The 23110-nt window shown below is 38.6% G+C and overlaps 2 protein-coding genes across 2 annotated transcripts in view; one reads left to right on the top strand and one right to left on the bottom strand.

Annotated features, from left to right (window-relative positions):
- The window catches only part of pde6c (phosphodiesterase 6C, cGMP-specific, cone, alpha prime), a 34983-nt gene extending 17790 nt beyond the window's left edge, over window positions 1-17193 (bottom strand). The window contains exons 1-10 of the mRNA XM_037755038.1: window positions 16771-17193; window positions 14727-14960; window positions 14508-14615; window positions 12808-12963; window positions 9429-9482; window positions 8825-8969; window positions 8358-8503; window positions 7812-8005; window positions 7335-7458; window positions 7162-7233 (exon numbers count right to left, since the gene is read on the bottom strand). Of these exons, the coding sequence (XP_037610966.1) occupies window positions 7162-7233; window positions 7335-7458; window positions 7812-8005; window positions 8358-8503; window positions 8825-8969; window positions 9429-9482; window positions 12808-12963; window positions 14508-14615; window positions 14727-14915 (1188 nt within the window). The 5' untranslated portion in view covers window positions 14916-14960; window positions 16771-17193. The remainder of the gene's footprint in view (window positions 1-7161; window positions 7234-7334; window positions 7459-7811; window positions 8006-8357; window positions 8504-8824; window positions 8970-9428; window positions 9483-12807; window positions 12964-14507; window positions 14616-14726; window positions 14961-16770) is intronic.
- On the top strand, window positions 567-3451 carry rbp4 (retinol binding protein 4, plasma). Its single transcript, XM_037755039.1, has 6 exons — window positions 567-717; window positions 943-1045; window positions 1244-1380; window positions 1503-1609; window positions 2357-2569; window positions 2748-3451. The coding sequence occupies exons 1-6, from the start codon at window positions 668-670 to the stop codon at window positions 2765-2767; spliced, it is 630 nt and encodes a 209-aa protein (XP_037610967.1). The 5' UTR covers window positions 567-667; the 3' UTR covers window positions 2768-3451.
- Window positions 17194-23110: the final 5917 nt, after the last annotated feature.

Raw genomic sequence — 23110 nt, forward strand, 5'->3', positions numbered from 1 at the left:
AGCTAACTCACACATTATCCCATTGTCAATGACTGGTGTTTGAAACTTCAGACTTTGAACTTAGAAAATATGTGATTATCTCTCTTTCACATTGATTGTACCATTTATACAAACACAGTCCTAAAAGATAGCATAATCAAGTCAACAGCTGACGCGCTCATTTGGATGTGCCGGGAAGCGTGCACGCCTACTGACACGTTGTATTGGTAAATAAGAAAGGGTCGAAACATTCATTTACTGCAATCCAGTTTTTTTCCACACAAAAAAAGGGGTACAGTAAGTTCATGCATGCAAACACATTTAGATTTACGACGTTATATAGTCGTTTTACGCCTATGTTTATGGAGTGTGACCAATGTTTGTATCTACACGTGTCTGCAGCTTGTTCCAGATGGTCCTCTTGGCTTTGCTAGCGGCTGCTTTCATAAGACTTTCATAAATAAGAAAGCCTCAGTCCTGACAGGAGAACACATTTTTTTTGAGGGGCTACAGAAGGGGTGGTGGGCCGAATGTGCAGAACACACAAATCAATAGGACTGGGGGCTGCAGTTACGTAAAAATGTTTGTCCAATGGAAGGCAAGCTAGCTAGTGGGGAGAGCAGGGGAGGTTCAGATCTCCACAAGTCATTATGCAAGACTAGCCAGCTGTATATAAGGCCACGACTATATGACAGAGAACCAGAGGAATCTCTGTGAGCTCTCCCACTTTGTTTTCAGGTATGCATTGACAATGGACTTTGTTTTTTTTCGCTTTTACATTTTGAACTAAAGACTTTAAATGAATGATTTGTAAAAGTTTGTTTTTTATATTATTCCGATTTTTGTTTGTAGCACATAGGCAAACATTTTGTGGCATTTTATTGCACTCCACTTTACTCGAGGACTTTAATGAACTGGCAATGTGGCTGATGAATGTCCTTCTTTTCCTTTCCTCTGAGGTAGAATGCTGCGGTACGTTGTGGCCCTCTGTCTCCTGGCTTTGGCCTGGGCGCAGGACTGCCAGGTGGCCAACATCCAGGTCATGCAGAACTTTGACAAGACAAAGGTGAGTCGGAGGTTTAGTTCTTTGATCATATATACATCTGCTTTTGTAGTATCATCTTCAGAGTTTTTTTGGTTAGATACATAGGAATATTAGTTCTGTTTAAAGGACTAATTAAACTGAATATCTTTGTTCTTTTACTGTTAATTGAAAAACACTGAGGAGCGAAGTGGACTCACACTTGGATTTCCTTTCTCATAGTATGCCGGGGTATGGTACGCCGTAGCAAAGAAGGACCCAGAAGGTTTGTTCTTAATTGACAACGTCGTGGCCAAGTTTACTATCGAAGAGGACAGCAAAATGACGGCAACAGCTAAGGGCAGAGTTATCATCCTCAAGTGAGTTCTGTTCTCTCATTGTGAATTTGTGCAACTCCCTACAGGTTCTACGCTCTCCTCTTTATCTCCTCCATTTCGTCTCCCCATCTTTCGTAACGTCCTCCTCTCTTTTTGACCTCTAGCAATTGGGAAATGTGCGCCGACATGTTGGCTACCTTTGAGGAAACTGCTGACCCTGCCAAGTTCAGGATGAGGTACTGGGGAGCTGCCGCTTACCTGCAGACTGGAAGTAAGTTGTGGGACAGACTAACTTGAATTTCTGACTTGGATTTCTGGAACAACAAATTCAAGGCAACTAATGATTGATGTATGACTAGGCACCATATTAGCATAAGCATTTGGCATTGTCAGCAGGGTGTCACTGATATTACACTGCAAAAGGGATTGTTGACCTTCAGATCATCAACTGTTGATTTAATTTAATCATTAACTGCAGCACATGGATCTCGGTGACCCTGACCCCCCGGAGAATAAATCAAATCAAATGCTTACTAGGAAGGGGTCCAAAAGTCACAGAGTGTAACTTTGACATGTACCATGATCCCAGCGCTGACCCAAACTGTTGTGTTTTTAAGTACAATTTCTGCATCTACAACTCCCATCTATATAATTGCATCAGCTGTTGACTTGATTACGCTGTCAAGGGACTCTTTTACGTCTCCCAGCACTGCGTGTTTGTATAAATGGTTGACAGAGTGCTCAAGCCCACTTAAAAATAATCAATGTGGAAAAGAGATAATCACATATTTTCTAAGCACAAAGTCTGGAGTTTCAAACAACACCAGTTGATGGCGATGGGATAATGTGCGAGTTAGCTAAAAACACTTGTGAACAAAAAAGTTGCCATATACAAAACATCAAATTACCTCATGAGTTTTTATTGGCTTTACATGTACTTAAAAAATGGTTCCCCAAATTGCAAAAGGATGGTTTGGTAAACATCTCAACTCCGTCTCCCTCCCTTCTCTGCTATCAGACGATGAACACTGGGTTATTGACACCGACTATGTCAACTACGCCATCCACTACTCCTGCAGAATGGTAGACGAAGACGGCACATGCCTGGACAGCTACTCCTTCATATTCTCTCGTTATCCGGAAGGTCTGAGGGCGGAGGATCAGCACATTGTAACCCAGAAGAAGCAAGAAATCTGCCTGCTGGGCAAATACAGACGCGTCCCACACACTGGTGAGTCCTCATTTGTTTATGATGAGATGCAAATATTCAAAAAGCCGTCATATCACCAATATTATTACAGCTGTTTGAATATTTTTTTTAGACATGAAAATACTGTTTTTTGCATGTTTTGTGTTTTCATTTGGTATTTTGTACTAAGCAAAATATTTGTGTCTTCTTTCCACTGCAGGTTTCTGCGTCAGCAGCTGATCTGTTGACACTTTGTTTTTTGAAGCACCCCCTCTCTCTTCCTCTACTCGTCCTGGACTGAATCCCACCAGAGTGCTCTTTGCCGTCCTTTTCTATCCTCACAGAGAAAGTAGCCCGTACTTCTTTAAAAATAAACAAAAAATGGCAAACTATACTCCGTCACATTCACATGACTAATGCTGTAAATAGAAAGGAAAGATAATGCTGGTTTGTTGTCACTTTCCCAAAATGTCCCCATTAGTAAAGGAGATTCTGGGCCTCTTAACATTATAGTCCTCACCATCTGTCATGAGTTAGTAGCAGTAGTGTGAAACAACCTTCCTCTTGGAAACCAGTGGAAGTTGCTCACTGAGAAAACTAGACATATCCGGTCACTGACTGACAACTTTTGGAGCTTTTCAGGCCAATGTGACAAATACTCAGTTGGGAAAATCTCCTAGTTCTCAGTGTTGCTGCAGCTCTGGAGCATTAACACCATGTTTACCACAAAACCAGGTTCACAAGTCACTGACTTTGCTTTTACACTGAAGGACGTACAGTATCTTGTAGCACAAAAGTTTGTTAATTAACCTTAATACATCCATGTTAAGTTGCGTGCTATATAGGCATAGCAGTTTGGTTGTTATTTGGTTGTATGATGTATACTTCTTGATCCAATTTTTCAAATAAAACATTCATACTATGTTGGCTCGTTCAATTTTTGATTGCCTTGAAATATTTATCTGCATTATGGGATCGCAAATAATGAATTCATGTTGTTGGCATAGGCGGGGACAACGAGACCTTTTTGTCCCCCCCACTCTCGGGTGTAGGTAATAAAGTGGTAATGTCTACGATCATAGAACGTTGGCGATAATGTCTAAATGGTGTAATCGATTAGTTGTCAACTATTAAATTGATCGCTAACTATTTTGATTAATTTTTTAAGAAAAGAAAAAGTCAAAATTTTCTGATTCCAGCTTTTTAAATGTGAATATTTTCTGGTTTCTTTACTCTATGACAGTAAACTGAATATCTTCGAGTTGTGGACAAAATAAGACATTTGAGGACGTCATCTTGGGCTTTGGGAAACACTGATCGACATTTTCTAGACCAAACAACTCATCGATTAATCGAGAAAATAATCGTTAGTTGCGGCCCTAAATATCAAAGTGATTTCACTTTTATTGTATTCAGTAATTGAGCAAAAGTTCATAACACTATTGACCCTGAAATGCATTCTGATGTGACACAAAGGACTGTTGCGTTGGAAGGAGATTTGCATCTTTATTGCACACTTTTGTACAGTGCAGTGCATGGCAGAACAACTTTGGAGCACATGATAAGAATAAAACAATGACTTGTAAAAACAACAACAGCAAAATGGAGAAAATTTGGCCAAAACAATGCGATATAAAAACAAAATAATGATCTAAAAGATGACAGTGTAGCAGTGTCTGTCTGTCTGTCTGAAGTCTATGGAGTCACATTGCCAAGATGGCAGGAATAAAGGCAACTTAACCCCCTTTCACCTCCTGAGAGGACCTTTACTAATCCCCGGCCTTAAATAGTTTAGTACAAGGAATTAACTCCTGCAATCTCATTCCAGCCTCACTGGGCTGCAGGCTTGAAGAGCGAAGGTGGAAGTGAGCTTCACTCGGACAGGGAAGAATACAAGGACAACCGTTTAACCCCCCGGATGCAGTAGGTTCATGTTCTGGTTACGTTTAGGCAGAATCACATGGTTCAGAGAGGTTTGTCCAACTGTCTGCAACACACTAGACAGAGAAACACCACAACACTTTATAATGGGACTTAATTGTCCATAATTATCATATTTCCCCTATTATTTTGTCCTTCACTTCAATACTGTCAAAATGGCAAATGACCATTGCTGCTTCGGGGTAATTTCTCTTTGTTCGAAACAATGCAAATATGCCTTCAATATTACATTATTGCTGCAGAAACTGTATTAAAAAGGTAAAAATATATTATTGATTACTGAAACTAGGAGTGGAGGAACGGTGTGTTTACAGCTGGTTTATCAATGGAACATACTGTATTAGGCAGGTTTGTAAACTTTTATACAATACAATGAAGGTACATCCCATGATGATACAAAAAAAGACCATCATAAACACAGAATACAGTAATACATAATTATAATTGCTTACATTTACTGGAGGAAAATAAAAGCTTTCATGAGTCAGTAGCTCACATAATAAAAACAACAACAACCCAACAATAAATAATTTCATCAAATACACACAAAAATAAAATTCACTAAGAGCTTCACAAGAACAAAAAACAAAAAAGACATTTAAAAAAATGAAGCAGGATGACCCCAGAAATAAACATATGGAAGGAATATGATCAGATCAATTTTTGGCCTGATAATATTTTACTGGCAAAAACTGGAGTACATGTTTTAAAATGGTCATACTCGTTTAAAATGAAAGACTTTTAAATAGTTTTAAGGTGATGAAATATACAGCATTTTAAGAATGTCCCTTGATTCCCATTTATATATTAAAAAGTTCAAATTTGACTGGTATATTTACTAATAACTAAAGTATTCCAGCTGTTTGGATCTCAACTCACTCGGAGACATTTGAATATCTGTCAAAAAGCTTACTGCAGTGATGAAATAAACTGCACACACTATCATGCTTGGAACGCGTCTATGTTCTATTATTGAATTTATCAATGAATTAAGTTGTATCCAGTGATCATTATGGCAGCAGGAGCAGTATTTTATGCATGAGGTCTCAGCCACTTTGCAGTTTGATCAACTTTTGGAAATTAAAACAAAGAATAGCTTGGCAGCCATGTAAGCAGCCTTCCAGATGAGTTTTAAAATATATTTTACTCACCTTTGTTGCTCACAGGAGTGCTGTGTTGGTGGAATCAGTTTTATGACATGTTTAAATGCTGCAGTTTAAGCTTCCTGAATGGATCTTATGATCTAGTCTAGTGGTTCCAAACCTTTTGGGCTTGTGACCTTTTAAAAGACGCAATATGTACTTGATACCCACTGTCACAGACGGCAAGTCTATATGACCAGGTTAGCCAAAAAAAAAAAAAAATTGATTTTGTTGTATGCATAGTAGCTTTGCTATCTTGCTGCCCCCTTGTGTTCCGCCTAGTCCCGCCCTACTGTGCTGTGATTGGCGTATTTTCTGGCAATTGGAGCATGCTTTCCTACACTGTGACAAGAGTGTATACTGTATTACAAAGACAGACAAGAGTGTGTGGATGAAGCGCCCAATGTCAGCTGGTATCGGCTCCAGCACCCCCGCAACTCCGAATAGAATAAGAGGTTACAGATAATGGATGGATGCAATACTGGTTACAGAAATTGAGCCCACACGGGAGAAGTTTGCCTCTGGCAGACATCTCATTAGGTTTAGGCAACAAATCCACTTGGTAACGTTTAGGAAAAGACCATGGTTTGGGTTAAAATAAACTCTTTCTGGCAGAAAGCCCTGAAGGCAAACTTTTCCAATGTTCAAAATGAGCCGAACAGTGAGGCCAAACACAGCACAGTATTACTGGCCAATCCCAGGAGAGTAGGGTGGGACTAGGCGGAACACTCTTGGGGAAAAAAAAATAACACGGTGAAGGACGGGGTCCTGACGCCCAGGCTGGGAACCACTGATCTAAACTCTCTTCTAGCTCAGGCTAAGCAGTAGTCAATATGTGCCAGGAGCTCCCGGTGGCGGCTGGTGGGGTAGGAGGCCCGACACTTTGGGCACTCCAGGAAACTCTCATCCAGGAGGCTGGTGACTTTAGAGGGAGATGTCAGACCAGGAGGGTCGTTGATGGTAAGACGCTCAAAGTTGTTGTAGGAGCTGGGCTCTGAAAAACGGGCGTTTGGCTGTTTCTGAAACACAAAACATTACATTCATTTAGCAGAAGCTTTAGTGCCAAGTGATGTATAAAAAGTATAATCAACTTTCATATGGGCATAATAATACTCTAAGCATTTTATATTTCATTTGCAATTAAAATGCTTTTCTATTTTTTTTTTTACTGAACAACTTCACAGACTGAAGTTGTATTTCTGAAAAAAATCTAACAATGAACATGTGGTTATGACAACCATTAACACTTACAGCAGTCTCCAGTTTAGCAATCTGATCCCGGGCCTTGCGGAGCTCCTTCAGCACCTTATGTAACTGGTGCTGCATGCTCTGACGATCAATCTTTTCATCCTCAAAGTCCTTGGCAGAGAGTTGGATCTGAGGAGGAGAGAGCCAAGAACTTATTGTACTAGAGTTGCACCAGTGGGATCAGTATGGATTTCACTACTAGGAAATGATAGTCACTCAAATATAGTTACAACTCTACGTGCTACATCATCTGATACAGATTTCTGCTTGTTTGAACTGTGAGAGACACATCTACAGTGTTACCTGTTGCTCCAGTGCTGCGATTCTCCTCTGTTCTTCGTTTTGGCTCAGAAGAGACTTCTGCAGCATATTCACCTGTGAAAGCCAAATAAAATTCAATGTTACATTTAAATCCTTTTTCCATTCAAATAAAACTGATTTTATTTAAATATTCTCATATTGAATGTGAGTGTTACCTGCTGTAGAAGTTCAGCTGATCTCTTCCTCTCCTCCTCCAATCTGATGTCCATATTCTCCAGTTCCATTCGCATCCTGTCTGACCGCTCAGACGACACCTTTCGCTCCTCACTCACTGCATGTCTGGATGCAAGATTTATAAAAGGAGTGGTATTTTTTTTTTTTTTTTTAAAGTTATTTTTTTGGGGGCATTTTCCATTTTTATGACAGGACAGTGGATAGAGTCTTGAAAGGGGGGAGAGAGAGAGTGGATGCGGAAAGGGCCACAGGCCGGATTCGAACCCGGGCCGCCGCGGTCAGGACCAAGCCTTAATACATGGACGCCCGCTCTACCAACTGAGCTAACCCAGGCGCCAAGGAGTGGTATTTTAAGGAACATTTCCAAATTAATCTGCAGTTCGGCTTTTTCCTAAATCATGCAGTTTCTTTGCGCCAGTCAGATGCTGATTTCTACAACAAGATCAGACTTGCTTTACCTGTTGCCGTGTCGCTCTGCGTGCAGCTGCATCTTCGCGTCCTCCGACTCTTTGCTCTTCTCTTCGTACTTCCTCAGGAAGGACGACAGATCGCTGCTCTTGTCCTCGTACCTCCTCTGCAGCGCCGACATCTCCTCCTGGAGCCAGGTGACCTGCTCCTTCTGAGACTGCAGCTCGGCATGAGCTTTCAAGGTCTGCAGAGCCGTAAAGAAAACACAAATTTCAGAAAGGTGTATACTTGTGTTTGTCTATTCATTTCTCCAATAGAGTTCTACAAATTAATTATGAAGATGCCTGAATGCAGGGAATGTAGAAATTCAATGGGGTTAGTGTAGTTGCATGCAGATTCACCCAAACCTTTGAAGGGAGTGAATGTCAATCAATTTGTACATAATTTGATAGATGTTAGATGCATAGTTTCTCAGGAATGTGAGCAGCACACAAAAAAATAGAATACAATAATTCATAATTAGACAGAAATAGATATCCTTGGACCTGGAAATGAAATGAGTAAATAGTAATCAAATGAAATCCTACAGCGTTTACCTGTTCCCTCTGCACATTGAGCTCCTGTTGGCCTCTGGTAACTTCATCTTTTTGCCTCTCCAGGTCTTTCTGTACCCCCAGCAGCAGCTGGTCATAGTGGCTCTTCAGCTGGGCGTCCTTTTCTGGACCTGCTGAGTTGGCAGGAGCTGAGATAAGAAGTTTCCGTAAGCAAACTAAGAAGCTAGCCAAAGATACTTATTGCAATCAACATGTAAAATTCTTGGTATTAAAGGTGCAGTGTGTAGGATTTGATTTCTTTTCTCATCTCCTTATCCCACAAAGCCTGTTTAATGTTGTGGCTAAAAAACTAATATCTGAATCAAACTGCATAATTTTCCCTTTTAACGTCCCATACTGTTTGTATCAAAGCATAAAATTAACTGTTTGTTAAGTTCACTTTAATCACTTTTTTAAATAAGCTGAGGAAGTGAGAAGTAGTCATTTCAATTCCTCCCCACATTCCTCACCATCTGAAGTGGCCTCTTGTTTGGTTTGCTGCTGTTTTGCCTGGGTCAGCTGCTGCTCCAGCTCCAGCGTGCGGGCGAGGACCGACTGCACGTAGGCCTCTCTCTGCTGGTCGTACGTCATCCACTGCTGGTTCTTCTCAAGAGCCTGGTGAAGACAGATGCACAACTCTGACATACTATTTTCTGTGTATTTGAACACACTAGAACGGTTCAATTCAAGGACTCTCCTGTTTTTTTTTGTAGATGACAGAGATGGGAATTTGTGGTTTTGTGACAAGAGGTTTTCCATCAAAACGTGGCAAAAAAATAATCAAAATGTTTTGTTCTATCCAAAAAACGTAATACCCAGCGTGTCCTCTGTTGATGGCGTCTATTGATATTGAAATAAAAGCGGGTCCTAGACGTTGAATGATGAGAATCAGAGAATCGTTTCATTCCCCCGGCGCTGAACCGAGTGATGGGATGAAATACTTCAAATATATGGCAGATGGGCGAGATATTTCAGTCACAATGCTATGGTACAAAAGCATTTTTCAATAGTGAGAAAGCATTGCAAACAGGCACGTACAAACACACATAGTAAATCATTGACTGCTGGACTCACGTCTCTCAGTTGATCTTGCAATAATGCCAAGTCTGCAGGAGGTACATGTCCGTTCTGTAGAGAGAGAAAAACACATTTTTGTCTGATATAGACATGGCTTCAACGCTGATATCTGTTTTAGCTGTCACAAAATAAACTCGGGTTACACTGGTTTCTAAATCAAACAGATTGGATCCAATATCACAACACAATTTGGGACATGTTGGACATCAATCTAAGACAAATGAAGTTATTCCAAAAGAAAATGCTGGAGCCCCTCCTTTTGATGTATTTCATGTTGTTATCATGTGTATTGATTTCCATCAGTTGTCTGTGCTCAACAGACACTAAAAACAGTAGGTTCGCCACAGGCTGAAAATCACCCGTAGGATTGCTGGTTTAAATGATTCATCTTCTTAATTTTTAATAACACAAGGAAAAACAAAAAAAACCCACTGGAGCAAGTGATCAATCCATACACTACTTTTTCAGAGACTTGGCCACCAACACTAGAGTCAACTCCTCGACATCCATTCCTAGAAGAGTCATAATTCTGCCACACTGACCCCTGAGGTCTACATGTCTGATCCCACCATAACACCTAAGCTCAAGCTCAAACCCTTCACAACGGTAGGCATCGCAACGATCATCTCTATGAGCTGCTCTCACACCTCCAGACAAGCATCATGAGCTCGTCAACTTTTTCCAGATGGATTTAAACGCGCGTCCCATGAGCTAAGCCCTCCTAATAGCTTTTGTGAATCCAAGAACGAGGGGAAGGTTGGGTCAGGTCGGTCAGATTATTTTCTAGTAATGCGAAAAGGAGCTAAGTCAAGGGCTAGGAAAGTTCCTGGCTGGAATTACCGAAAAAGACATAGAGATAAGGACGTGAAAGACGACGATATCAAAAGGGACTATAGTGTGTCCACAAGTATTCCTAGCCATTTTGTATAAATACTCTGCATTTTGATGCTTTCCAGCCTTGAGTCTATAAGTAGTGACTTGAAAACCAAAGCAGGAGTTATGCAAACAAACAATCTGAGAACATTTAGATTCAAAGACAGTATTTCCAGCGTTCAGGTGACCTTTATGTGGAATGAAAACAAGGGAACTTTAAAAAACTGCATCTGTATCTTTCTTGTAAAAAATTCTCCTTTTCTTTTCTTCCACAGGGACTACATTTTTTTCTTAACATCATTTTGATTATTTGGAAACATAAATGATGAACAGGCCTTAGCAGTTTTTGGTGTTAACTTCAAGAACAGAATTAATTAACTGATTTTGAATGATCTGGAAAGATGGTTATAACAAGAGCTTTTAATTGATTTTGTTTGATTAAGATAGAGACTAAGGGTGTCGCGATATACCGGTGTTGACGAAAATCGCGATATATAATAATGAAATATTGATTTCATGTTAATAATACACACATGATAATACTGTGTAAAGAATCCAGTGCTTTTTAAATAATTTCATTAATACAGTTATGGTTACAGACTCTCTCTCCACCTCCCCACACTCATATTTTGAGTGTATTTAATTTGCCAAAAAAGAGACATAATGTACATTATACAAAGTTAAAGATAAATTTGACTGATAGCACTATTATTTTTTTGTTTAAATTTTCTATAGATCTGGTTATCATGAATTATTTTAGCCACGATAATCGTGTAGTGAAAATCTGATATCATGACAGCCCTAATAAACAATAAAAACATTATACTGGGGGGATAACTCCTGGAAAAACTGAGTGAAAATCAAAGAAAATTTGTTGGATTTTTTTACTTCTTGAAATTAAGTTTGAATTAATTTGAATTGAGCCTCAAAAGCCCAGAGGTTTGTGATCTAGGAGTCTTCAGTCATTTGAATTCCTGAATCACCTCTCCAGAAGCTGAGAAAAATCCTGTCGACCGCTCTGTGAGAGTGTAGTGAGGGCCTGCTGTGCTCAAAGCATCAAAGGGCTCACCGGGAATCGGTGCTGCTTTTTGATATGGAAGGAGAGCCAACCACGGGTATATTAATTATACAACCCTATAGACAAAGTGTCACTTTTATCTTTCGCAAGTGATGTGTTATTGTACAGGTAGTGATTGCTGAAGAAAGAGGACCAAGGAATAACGTGTATTTACTTTAGTCATGTATTACTTGCACCCTCAGTTCTCATTACATCAAATTCTCCAGAGAGAAGATAATGTCAAGCAGCTGAGGGAAACAATCAGAGGTCACACAGTGTCACCTAGTGGACACAGAAATAACTGCATCTGCATTTCAAAACACCTCCTTTCATGCAGTAGTCACTGAAAAAACTGTTTCTGTTGAAACGTACAATAAATCTGTTGAAATTAACATGACATATCTCTTAGGTGCACTAGCTACTGATGAAAACAGATGCCATGATCATTCAAAAACCTGATCAGAGGCAAATAAATAATAAATGTCACACCAATTTTGATCAAGGTCTACATTTACTTGTTCCTTTAAAGGAATTTCTGTTAGTCAGACTCATGACAAATGGAATTTGAATCGCCAAAAAATTATAATTCAACAAAATATGTCTACTGCATCAGCACTATAGATAAGCAAAAAAAGAAATAAAAAAGAAATCTCAGATAGAATACGTTTTTTTTTCCAATTTCTTCATACCGTATTTTTGTCACCAACGGCCTGAAATACAATTATTTCTTAACATTTTAAGGGGCCTCCCCTCAGACAAGCTTGGAAAAAGCCAACCCCTCACCCCTCCTCAGTTTACTTGCTTCATTTCACTCAATTCCTGGATGCCTATGGGATCATGATTATGTTATTTTATCCCATAGACACTCAGCAATTGAGCCAAGATAGTCTAATAATGCTGTTTGACATCACTTTAGACTACACCAAATATATAAAAAAGGTCTGTCCTAAGGCATTTATCAGTTTCTGACTCTGGGAAAGTGGGAAAAACCCTAAGATTCCCCAAAGCTACTGTATCTCTGAACTCGCTCTTTAACCAAATCACACACATTCAGGCTATTCTATGTGATCTTCTCTTGAAAACTACTGTAATATTTTTTTCACTACCATTCTCTGAGCCTCGCCTGAAACCGTTTGGCGCACCCCAGGGGAGGTCTGCCTCCCCCTTTGAAAAACCTCTGATTTATAATATCCTAGGGCTAGTCATCAATAAATAAAGATACTGAATAAGCACTTTAATCATCGACGTCATGATACCGTTAACACTTTTCATGACCTGTGCCAGCAAAAGTCGTTAGTCAGACACATTTTAAAAGCCAAGGGGTGCACATTCCTAGTAAGATAACTGGTTATGTGGAAGAGGAGACAAATTTAATGGCGGTGCCAGCTTTTCTAACTAATGAGAACATCCAGACAGGTATAGGGGGTAATAAATTTGTCAACCTACCAGCGCCTGTGTTTCCAGGGACTGGCACCGGGCAGAGACGGTGGCCAGCTGGTTTTTCAGGTTTCCTGTCTCCTGCGTCAAGTTCTGGAACAACGTGTCTCTCTGCTCGGCCTCCTTCCTCCGCTGCTCCAGCTGGGCCTGCAGTGATGCTACCACCTGAAATACACATCAGTTTGAATAAACAACACCTTGACTAGCCTCCACAACAACCTGGATTTTTTTTTAACCTTTGTTTACGCAGAGGCAGTTTGCTGGGGATATTTGCTCTTCTCTAAGCAATTATCTGCCTCACACAAATGACATCACATGGCTGGTAGTCTGCTGGCAGTGCTCACGGAGCAGTTTTAGAGAGGCAAGTGTGATTAAATCACATTACACATTCACACGATGTCTGGGAAAACAAATGGCTGATATTGCATTTACCAGCAAGCCATTTCCAAGTTTTAGCCTGATGGCATTGTGGCTAGCCTAAAAAAAAAAAAAAAAAACTAAGTCAGACGACGGCTGGCGGTACCACGGTTTTACACTCTGCAGCTCACGTAACCATAGTGTGTTTGAGAACTACGGTGGCCTTCAGGTAACACAAAATTTTGGCAAGGATAAACTGGCACGACCATTTTCAAAGGGGTCCCTTGACCTCTGACCTCAAGATATGTGAATGAAAATGGGTTCTATGGGTACCCACGAGTCTCCCCTTTACAGACATGCCCACTTTATGATAATCACATGCAGTTTGGGGCAAGTCATAGTCAAGTCAGCACACTGACAGCTGTTGTTGCCTGTTGGGCTTGAGTTTGCCATGTTATGATTTGAGTATATTTTTTATGCTAAGTGCAGTACCTGTGAGGGTTTCTGGACAATATGTGTCATTGTTTTGTGTTGTTAATTGATTTTCAATAATAAATATATACATACAATGTGTAAAAAATGTGTGATTAAATTGCGATTAACTATTTTAATCGATTGACAGCCCTACTAAAAACGCAAAAGGCTCTCGTAGAGCCAGTGTTTGGTTTGTCCGTTCTGGCCTACTGTAGTAACATTGCTGAGCAACATGGCATGAAGAGGACATGAAGAGGACCCGCTCTATGAAGGGCTCATTCTAAGCTAACGAAAACACAGCGATTCTTAGTTTCAGGTGATTATACACTTGAAACTAACAGATCCCCCCCGCAATAGTTCCCTTAAGCAACAAGCTCGAATTGACGGCGTCAATTTCTCCAGCAGTGTCACAAACACGCCCCCACAACAGTGAAAGATAGTTGGTTTATAAATATCAAATGAACAGCATACACACCATGTGTTAGTATGCAGTTTTTTTGCTGGCTGTCTAAACGTCCCTCAGCTGAGCTGCTGCTGTCAAAAATGGGATAGAAGCTATTTCCCCCCCAACTGTTTTTTATGGCAGCTCAGTGGGATCCTAGTATGATTTTTTCCCCCCTTCCTGACAGTTGTCTGCTGCCAGCAATACATATGCCACCAATACAACGCCAAAAGTGCAACAAATCTTCACAAGTTGAAGGAATCCTCTCAAAAAGACACAGCTCCTCAACCTGGGCAGAAAACTGCTGCCTCATCATGTCCAAATCTGTCTGTCTTTCTGTGTGTCCATGTTGACGGAGGGACATCTACAGTAGACATCTAGAGTAGAAGGTCTACTGATTTTTGTATTTCTGCAGAGATGTGTCATGTGTACATACCTCTCCTCCTCTAGCTGACAGCTGCTGTCTCACTGTTTCAAGCTCCTGCTCTTTAACGAGCAACTGCTGATTGTTTCTCTCTCGCAGCGTCTCAAGGGAAAGGATCCTCTGAAATAATCAACAGAAGATATACACATTAAAATACAAAAAAAACAGGCAAAAGACAGACAGACATGCAGGGAAGGTATCATGAAATACACCCTCAAAATATACTTTTACCTCCAGCAGCTTGGTTTTGTCTGAGTCGGGTGGTTTGATGTGTCGTTTGGCCAGTTCATCAATCTTCTTCTTGAGGTGAGCGTTCTCCTTTCTGACTTTCTCCAGCTCTGCCTCAGCCTTGGAGGCAGAGCTGCTGGATTTGAAACCCAACCTGGTGACGATGGTCTCTTTGGCACCTTTAGATGTCATGACTGCTTTGTTGGGTGTTGGGTGTTGAGAAAGGAACCTCTACTTCTAAAAGGGAAAATAAGATATTTCACTGAGGTTTCTTTTTTTTAAATGTAAAATTCAACAGATGTATTGAGTTATATTGACTTGAAATCATTTGGACAGTAAAAAAACTGAATGTAAAGTTCAGAACATTAAAACCTTATGAAACATCCTATAAAAATGCTGGCATACAGACATATTATTTATTTTACAATTTATTAAAAAAATATTTAATTATAAATAAAAATATTTATAGAAATTATTAAATATTTTTAAAAATAAAAAATATATATATATATTTTTTAAATATTATCAACATTAATAGGAAATTGTGCAATAGGCTTTACTATTAATTATTTATTTTCCAATTTAAAACAATATTTAATTATAAATAAAAATATTTATAGAAATTATTAAATATTTTTAAAAATAAAAAGTATTTTAATTTATTTAAATATTATCAACATTAACAGGAAATTGTGCAATAAGCTTTACTATTAATTATTTATTTTACAATTTAAAAAATATTTAATTATAAATAAAAATATTTATAAAAAAATATTAAATATTTAAAAAAAATAAAAGATAAATACATTTATTTAAATATTATCAACATTAATAGGAAATTATGCATTAGCTTTCACAGATTACTGGTGTAAATTAATCAAAAAATAAACATATTTGTCCCTACATAATGTCAATCTTTCCAATAAACTAACTTTTAACATTTAACGCTATTTACATTCATTTAATCGCGTATTTCACTGTCATTTATCCTAATTTCTCTAAGTCATTGAGTGTCAGTTTTGCTCAAAGTCTTTTTATTGGTATTCTGTACAAAATCCAATAAATAATTGTATAAACAAATTATATTTGTTATAACAATATTACTGCACCATTAAATAAGCAGAAACAATTTCATAAACAATTACATTTATACATATAAATGAATTAAATCCGATAGCAACATAAATTAAACATATACCAAACAAAAAAAAGAATAAAAAAAGGAAAGGACCAAAAAAAACCCAGAAAAATAAATAAATTAAAAATAATAATAAATAAATAAAAAAAGGAAAGGACCAAAAAAAAACAGAAAAATAAGTAAATTAAAAATAATAATAAATAAATAAAAAAAAGGAAAGGACCAAAAAAAAACAGAAAAATAAGTAAATTAAAAATAATAATAAATAAATAAAAAAAGGAAAGGACCAAAAAAAAACAGAAAAATAAGTAAATTAAAAATAATAATAAATAAATAAAAAAAAGGAAAGGACCAAAAAAAAACAGAAAAATAAGTAAATTAAAAATAATAATAAATAAATAAAAAAAAGGAAAGGACCAAAAAAAAACAGAAAAATAAGTAAATTAAAAATAATAATAAATAAATAAAAAAAGGAAAGGACCAAAAAAAAAACAGAAAAATAAGTAAATTAAAAATAATAATAAATAAATAAAAAAAAGGAAAGGACCAAAAAAAAAACCCAGAAAAATAAGTAAATTAAAAATAATATTAATAAATGAATTAACAAAAGAATTAAAAAAAAGGAAAGGACTAAAAAAAAACCCCAGAAAAATAAGTAAATTAAAAATAATAATAATAAATAAACAATAAAAAAAACTGAGTATAAGTTGTGAATTATGTAATATGGGGTCAGCAGTTTAAAACTTCAACTTCAGTTGTATCCATTGTAGTAGTATAGCGAATCTTCTATGCTAGCACCTGTCTTTAAACTAACGTTACGTCGTTGTAATTGCTCGCTTTCTATTTTTCAACAAAACAATGAACACAGAGATTACCGACAGAGATAAACACAAAGTATTGTACACTTACAAATAAAGAGAACTGAAGATAATCCGCTGAAACTGAAGTCTGTTTGTGACAACAAGACCGTTTTCTAACCAAACGCTTTCGTTTCCTGAAGTTTGAATTACAGCGCGTTTGACGTAATATCCCGGATGTGCTAAGGGGCGTTTGTTTTCACAATCCGGAGTGTCGAAAATATATAACACGTTGGGCGGTGTTAGTGTGGAAAATAAAGCGATTTATGATGTTTGCGTTACGTTATGTTGTGCTATCATTCGATGCTATTTATCTTTACGTGCTATAGCTTTTACAATCAAATCAGTAAAGGAAGTCGGCTTTTTCTGGTCTTCAACGACTGAAAAATCTGTTACACCGGACTGCACCGGTGTACTGAATGAAGCAAACACACGAAGGAGAGCTGGATTGCCCACTCAAACTGGTTTGTCGGGTATCTGTCTAGTGATGGGAATTCCGGCTCTTTTTAGTGAGCCAGATCATTTGGCTCAGCTCACCAAGAAGAGCCGGCTCTTTCCGCTCCCAAACGGCTCTTCATTTTACCACTTCTGCCTTTTATAATTCAGCCAAATTTAGCGCAGTTTTGACCTATGATTAGTATGTGTGCACATTTATCACTTAAATTATTCAATTTAATTATACGTGTGGCGGTACTGAGTTCCCCAGACTTTAGTTGTTCAGTCAGAAGACTGAAAAACAGTTCCCATCCACATAATAATATAAAATAAAATGCCTTCTTAATAATAATAATGAACAAATGCCTCTTCAATAATGAACAAATGCCTCTATATTAACAAACAATTAAGGAAACTGAAATATTGGTTTGTGTTTTTCCTTTTACCCTCCTTTAAAGTTTTCCCAAATAAAATACACTAAAAGAAATGGGTATAAATGGTTTCATTGAAAATCAACAAATGAATAGAATACAAAAATACAGCCTGCAGGCGTTAGGCTATTGTAAGGCAAGCCAGCTGTTGCACAAATAGTACCTAAACGTCCCAGTGCAGGTAACCCAATTGGTTGGCACTTAACTTGTTTCCCCAACTAGGAGTGTCAACACTCTCAACAAACAAAACACAAAGATCACAGAATCCCAAAAGGGCCCGAAACAGACCAGAGTTTCTGGTAAAGCTGATAACACATGTTACATTGAGTGAAGGAGAGATCAGAATGACACTGGGGGTGCAGTTTCCCTCCTCTTTTAAGCCCTACAGAAAGGGCGTCGTTACACCCTGATTGGCCAAGAGGGGAATGCACCAAGCTGCTCTCAACTATCATTTAAGAGCCAGTCCCCACACCCTGCGCAACAGGTGAACTGAATAACCCTCTAATCACTCAGCAACTCAACCAAAAAAACACCAGGGAAAAGGGAAACAACAGCAAGCACCAGAGAATTGGCAGCTGCCACATACGTCGTAATTTGACATGCTGCTTCGTTTCCGACTGTCACTCATCTTGTCTGCTATTCGCGCACTGCACTCCTCTCTCTCTTTCTCTCTTTCTCTCTTCCTCTCCCTCCTGCTCTGTACCTGTAGACCGTCAGCACGCCGTGCACCCCCGTCCCTCCCTACTTGATGGTATGATCCTTGTCTGTCATCACCTGATTGTCATTAACACATCATTCAGTCACACTCAGTGCATGGAATACCCGTGGCGCGGAGAAGATCGTCCTATCATTCTGCCTTGCATTAAGTAAAGACAAAAAAAAAAAATGTCTCTCGGACTGGAGCCGGCTCTTATCGTTCACTTAAAAGAGCCGGCTCAATGAACCGGCTCGTTCGCGACCAACACATCACTAGTGTCTGCATTTCTGCACTATGCAACCTTTACAGAGTGACACATCCTATTGAAATACTAGTTCTATAGAAACTGCGCTGCCAGGAAACAGCTTCAATGCAAAGTGTATTTCAGAGTAATGCAGAGACAGCATGACCTTGATGTTAATGTTTTATCACAGCATAGTGATTACATGTTGTGTGTTTAGGAGGTCAGGTGCTCTACTTTGCAGATTCTTGTATATAATATGTCATCCTCTAATAGCATGCCAGATGACATGTTTACACTACAGTTTTAAGTGGCACAGAGTGAAGTGTTTAAAGGTGAAGTAGCACCTCAACTCAGTTAGGTTATAGACTTTCCATATACCAACAGCAGCATGAGTTAAGTAGACTGTATTGTTTTATTTTAAGTTCAAAGGAAGTATACTAGCACACTTGAATAAACTTCATTCGGGTAAGGGGAAGCAATGAGTCAAAGCCAGTGCACAATAATTATTACAACATTAAACAATCAGACTTGTCACTCATATTTGTAAAAGGTTTTCACAGTATTTCTTTACACTTTTCCCCATAATTGAATATCCACATATGTATGTTTCACACCCACATTATTATTGAGTCTTACATTTCATGTAAGTTTAGAGCAGAAGCCAAGAAAACTTCTCAAATAAATCAATAGTATCTCTTAACTGTCTCTGTTTAATTCCTTTAACATATGGTACCAAACCGATACATGCACACAAATCACAATAAAAAAGTCATTTTTATTAGAGTGGAAAATGATTTAACTGATCCAAAAATACTTCTCGTTTGAAAAGCAGTCAACCCAGATTGGCACTTTACTTTAGGGAATTTACTTTCCACCTGGAAACTGTGTTTCTTTTCCAGAAAATCTTTCACTACAGGTGAAGTGTGACTTTTCTGCTTTATTGCACTTTCTGTTCTGGGATCAAAATGTGTAGTTGTCGCCTTGTTTTTTCCACACTAACACTACATTCAGCCACAGGGGCATTTAAGCATATAAATAACTCCACTATTGGCACAAGTAATGCATTTCCAACCAAATGCGACAATACTTCTATTGCTTTATGCTGAAAATATCATTTGAATTTCAAGGACTGTGGAGGATCTTTGCAAATCTAATGAATCTAAAATAAACATTTACGGTTTTATTTGTATGCAAAGAAAGGGTTTGGTGTTGAAATCATCCTCGCTTTCATTAGAGGGCAAAATATGCCAGTCTTTCCATATTATGGATTTGATTTGATCTGACAAAGGTGAAAACTACAAATTTATTTACATATTATTCATACATACTCACTGGCTGCATTAGATATTCTCTAGTCCTCTTTCAGGCTTTTGCTGTAAGCACCAATCCATTGTACCAAGGTAACCCTGTGTTGGAAACCTGCTTTTAAGTTCTTCGAGCCTCAAAAAGCAGAGGAACACGCTCCTTTCAATCTGTGAAACTGACAAAGAGGCAGACTTTATTTGATATGCCTCAGATGAAAAGTGCTTGCAGTCAATAGAGTGTTCCTGTCAGTGGTATTAGCATATTCATAACTGTCTGTGATTCATATTAAAAGTGAACGTTGGCTTTACGTTGCTCAAATTCACTTTCAATTATTTCATTTTTTTAAATTGTATCCTAGAGGTCAATGCTGTAAATACACACAATACTTTTCAAAACTGAAAAATTTAATTGGCATAATTGCAATAAATTGGAAGTTTCCACAGTATATTTATGGGAATTTTTTTTCACAAAAATGTCTGGTCAATACAATTTTGTTTAGCTGAATGGCAAAATCTACAGGCTGCAGAGAATATAATGTTAAGCTGCTTTGTACTTCCTCTGATTTTATTGATGTCCAACGTGTTAGTATGTCCCATAATAGAGTGCTACAGGAATGAGTCCTAAAACCTGAAAATGAGTTAGCATTTTAGCACTTCCGGTTCCCTCGTCTGGAAGTCAATGGGTTTTTAGTTAGATGCCTGAAATAACGTGTAGCGGTACTGAGTTCCCCAGACTTTAGTTGTTCAGTCAGAAGACTGAAAAACTGTTCCCATCCACATAATAATATAAAATAAAATGCCTTCTTAATAATAATAATGAACAAATGCCTCTATATTAACAAACAATTAAGGAAACTGAAATATTGGTTTGTGTTTTTCCTTTTACCCTCCTTTAAAGTTTTCCCAAATAAAATACACTAAAAGAAATGGGTATAAAGGGTTTCATTGAAAATCAACAAATGAATAGAATACAAAAATACAGCCTGCAGGCATTAGGCTATTGTAAGGCAAGCCAGATCGTTGCACAAATAGTACCTAAACGTCCCAGTGCAGGTAACCCAATTGGTTGGCACTTAACTTGTTTCCCCAACTAGGAGAGTCAACACTCTCAACAAACAAAACACAAAGATCACAGAATCCCAAAAGGACCCAAAACAGACCAGAGTTTCTGGTCAAGCTGATAACACATGTTGCATTGAGTGAAGGAGAGATCAGAATGACACTGGGTGTGCAGTTTCCCTCCTCTTTTAAGCCCTACAGAAAGGGCGTCGTTACACCCTGATTGGCCAAGAGGGGAATGCACCAAGCTGCTCTCAACTATCATTTAAGAGCCAGTCCCCACAACCTGCGCAACAGGTGAACTGAATAACCCTCTAATCACTCAGCAACTCAACCAAAAAAACACCAGGGAAAAGGGAAACAACAGCAAGCACCAGAGAATTGGCAGCTGCCACAAATGTCTGTGGTTAACACGAGCTGAAGAGATTTTAACGTTTTGTTCTACGACATATACATCAATAAATACTGCACTCGTAATAATTACTCCACTTTTGAAGTCTTAATGTGTCTTTAAAAAAGGCGTCTAAATGAGACTGCTAAATGTCATCACGCAAGCTCGTCTGCCTTTACAGCCTCGTTGTTGTGTATACTCGCGCTCATGCGATCGTGGTGTAGTTCGTTTACAGCCTAACGTTAGCTTTTTACTTCTGGCGATTGCATTGACACTTCAAAACTCATAAAAGTGCTGTTCATTTGTGAAGATGAACAAAACATGTAAGTATCATAAACGTGCGTTTGCCGCAAAGCTTATTCCAAAGCGCAATTGAAAAATCCCAATGGATTTTTGTCGAGGGAACCGGGTCGATGCTATAACTTCCTGGTTGGCCTACAAAAATACGTCATCCCTGGAGCACTCTATTGCAGCTGTAAACCTCCAATAGCTAACTATTCATGAAGGTAAACACAATTTTCATTTATAAAAATCATACCAAACTATTATTTAACTATCGTTATTCTGGCTGGCTGTGTTCACTTGTCTATCCAGCAGTAACTCCCAGCTGAGGAACAACAACAAGGATCAGTATGAAGCCTCCTCATGGCTGAGCCAGTAATGGTCTGCCTGGTCAAAGGGCATCCCATGGATCCATTTTGTTCTTGTATCACCAAAGCTATAGGCTTCTATACCTCTGCTCCCTGGAGAGAAGCAGACAGATGGAGACATACTCCTTGATATGGAACACAAAAGCTCCAGAGCCAACTAAAGCTGGGAAACTCTGCCCACCAGGGTTTGTCCTGCTCGCTAATTAAAGACTGCAGATAACAGCATGACAAGTGACATGTCACCAAATTAAATTAGGCTTGAAAACCTGTATAATTTAACCGGACGGTACAACCGTTGAAGATGTTTCTTCCTTTTTCACCATTTGGTGATTCACAGAGCTGCCAGACTCTCAGGGAGGAGCCGGGCTCATGGATCAGTCTCCCGGTGAGCCATGTCCGCATCATCAGCAGAGCACAAACAGCTCGACCGCTCTGCAGCAGACCTCATGCTGCCACGCATTACAGGACTGGCCCTGCTCTTATCGCCTGGAGCTGGATCACTGAATGACCTGTGAGAGGCACACTTCTATTATGGCTTACACCAGCACTGCACTGTAACACACAATGTATTGGTACAAGAGATGTTTGTGCCCTGTAGAGAGCCATAATGTGTAATCCAAATCACCTTGATTAGATCAGATCAGATGCAGCTTTAATGAAATTGGGCTGGAGAGGGTAAACAGTGGTGTTTTGCATGTTCCCGTGTTCCTGTGCTATATTTTCCTCCTACATTCACAAATATATAGAGGTCAGCTGGGATAGGTGTTTGTAGGTATTAACGTGAGTGTCAGTCTAAACAGATAGTCTGTGCACGATGTCTCCCAGCCTCTAGGATAGGTTGATGCCCCCCATGGCCCTGAAAAGGATTAAGTTAAGTAAGCAAAATAAACAGACCAACAACTTGGAAGTATTAAACCTTCAGTCGGCAGAATATTTTTGGCATCATTTGGCAAAAATTACATAATCACCTTTAAGCATATTATAATTCAAGTGTTCTGAGAGATAACTAGACCCTGCACCTCCTCATGGCTCTGTTTTCAGGATTTAAAAAGATCTAGCCCTGTAGACTTTGGCCTATCACAGGTCATTTCAGAGGGAGAGCGTTCCTATTGGCTTTTCCTTCAATCACTCGCAAACTACAATCAAACGGTCAAACTAGGCAGCGCTGATCAAATATGAAT

This window comes from Sebastes umbrosus, chromosome 20 (assembly GCF_015220745.1).
Source record: "Sebastes umbrosus isolate fSebUmb1 chromosome 20, fSebUmb1.pri, whole genome shotgun sequence".
Classification (NCBI taxonomy): Eukaryota; Metazoa; Chordata; class Actinopteri; order Perciformes; family Sebastidae; genus Sebastes; species Sebastes umbrosus.

What these genes read in the sequence shown, in the direction of transcription:
- rbp4 (XM_037755039.1), top strand. Translation starts at nt 668, where the DNA reads ATGACAGAGAACCAGAGGAATCTCTGTGAGCTCTCCCACTTTGTTTTC. An exon ending in CGCTTACCTGCAGACTGGAA is followed by an intron (nt 1,610 to 2,356) that starts GTAAGTTGTGGG and finishes CTCTGCTATCAG; the next exon opens with ACGATGAACACTGGGTTATT. An exon ending in CAGACGCGTCCCACACACTG is followed by an intron (nt 2,570 to 2,747) that starts GTGAGTCCTCAT and finishes TTTCCACTGCAG; the next exon opens with GTTTCTGCGTCAGCAGCTGA.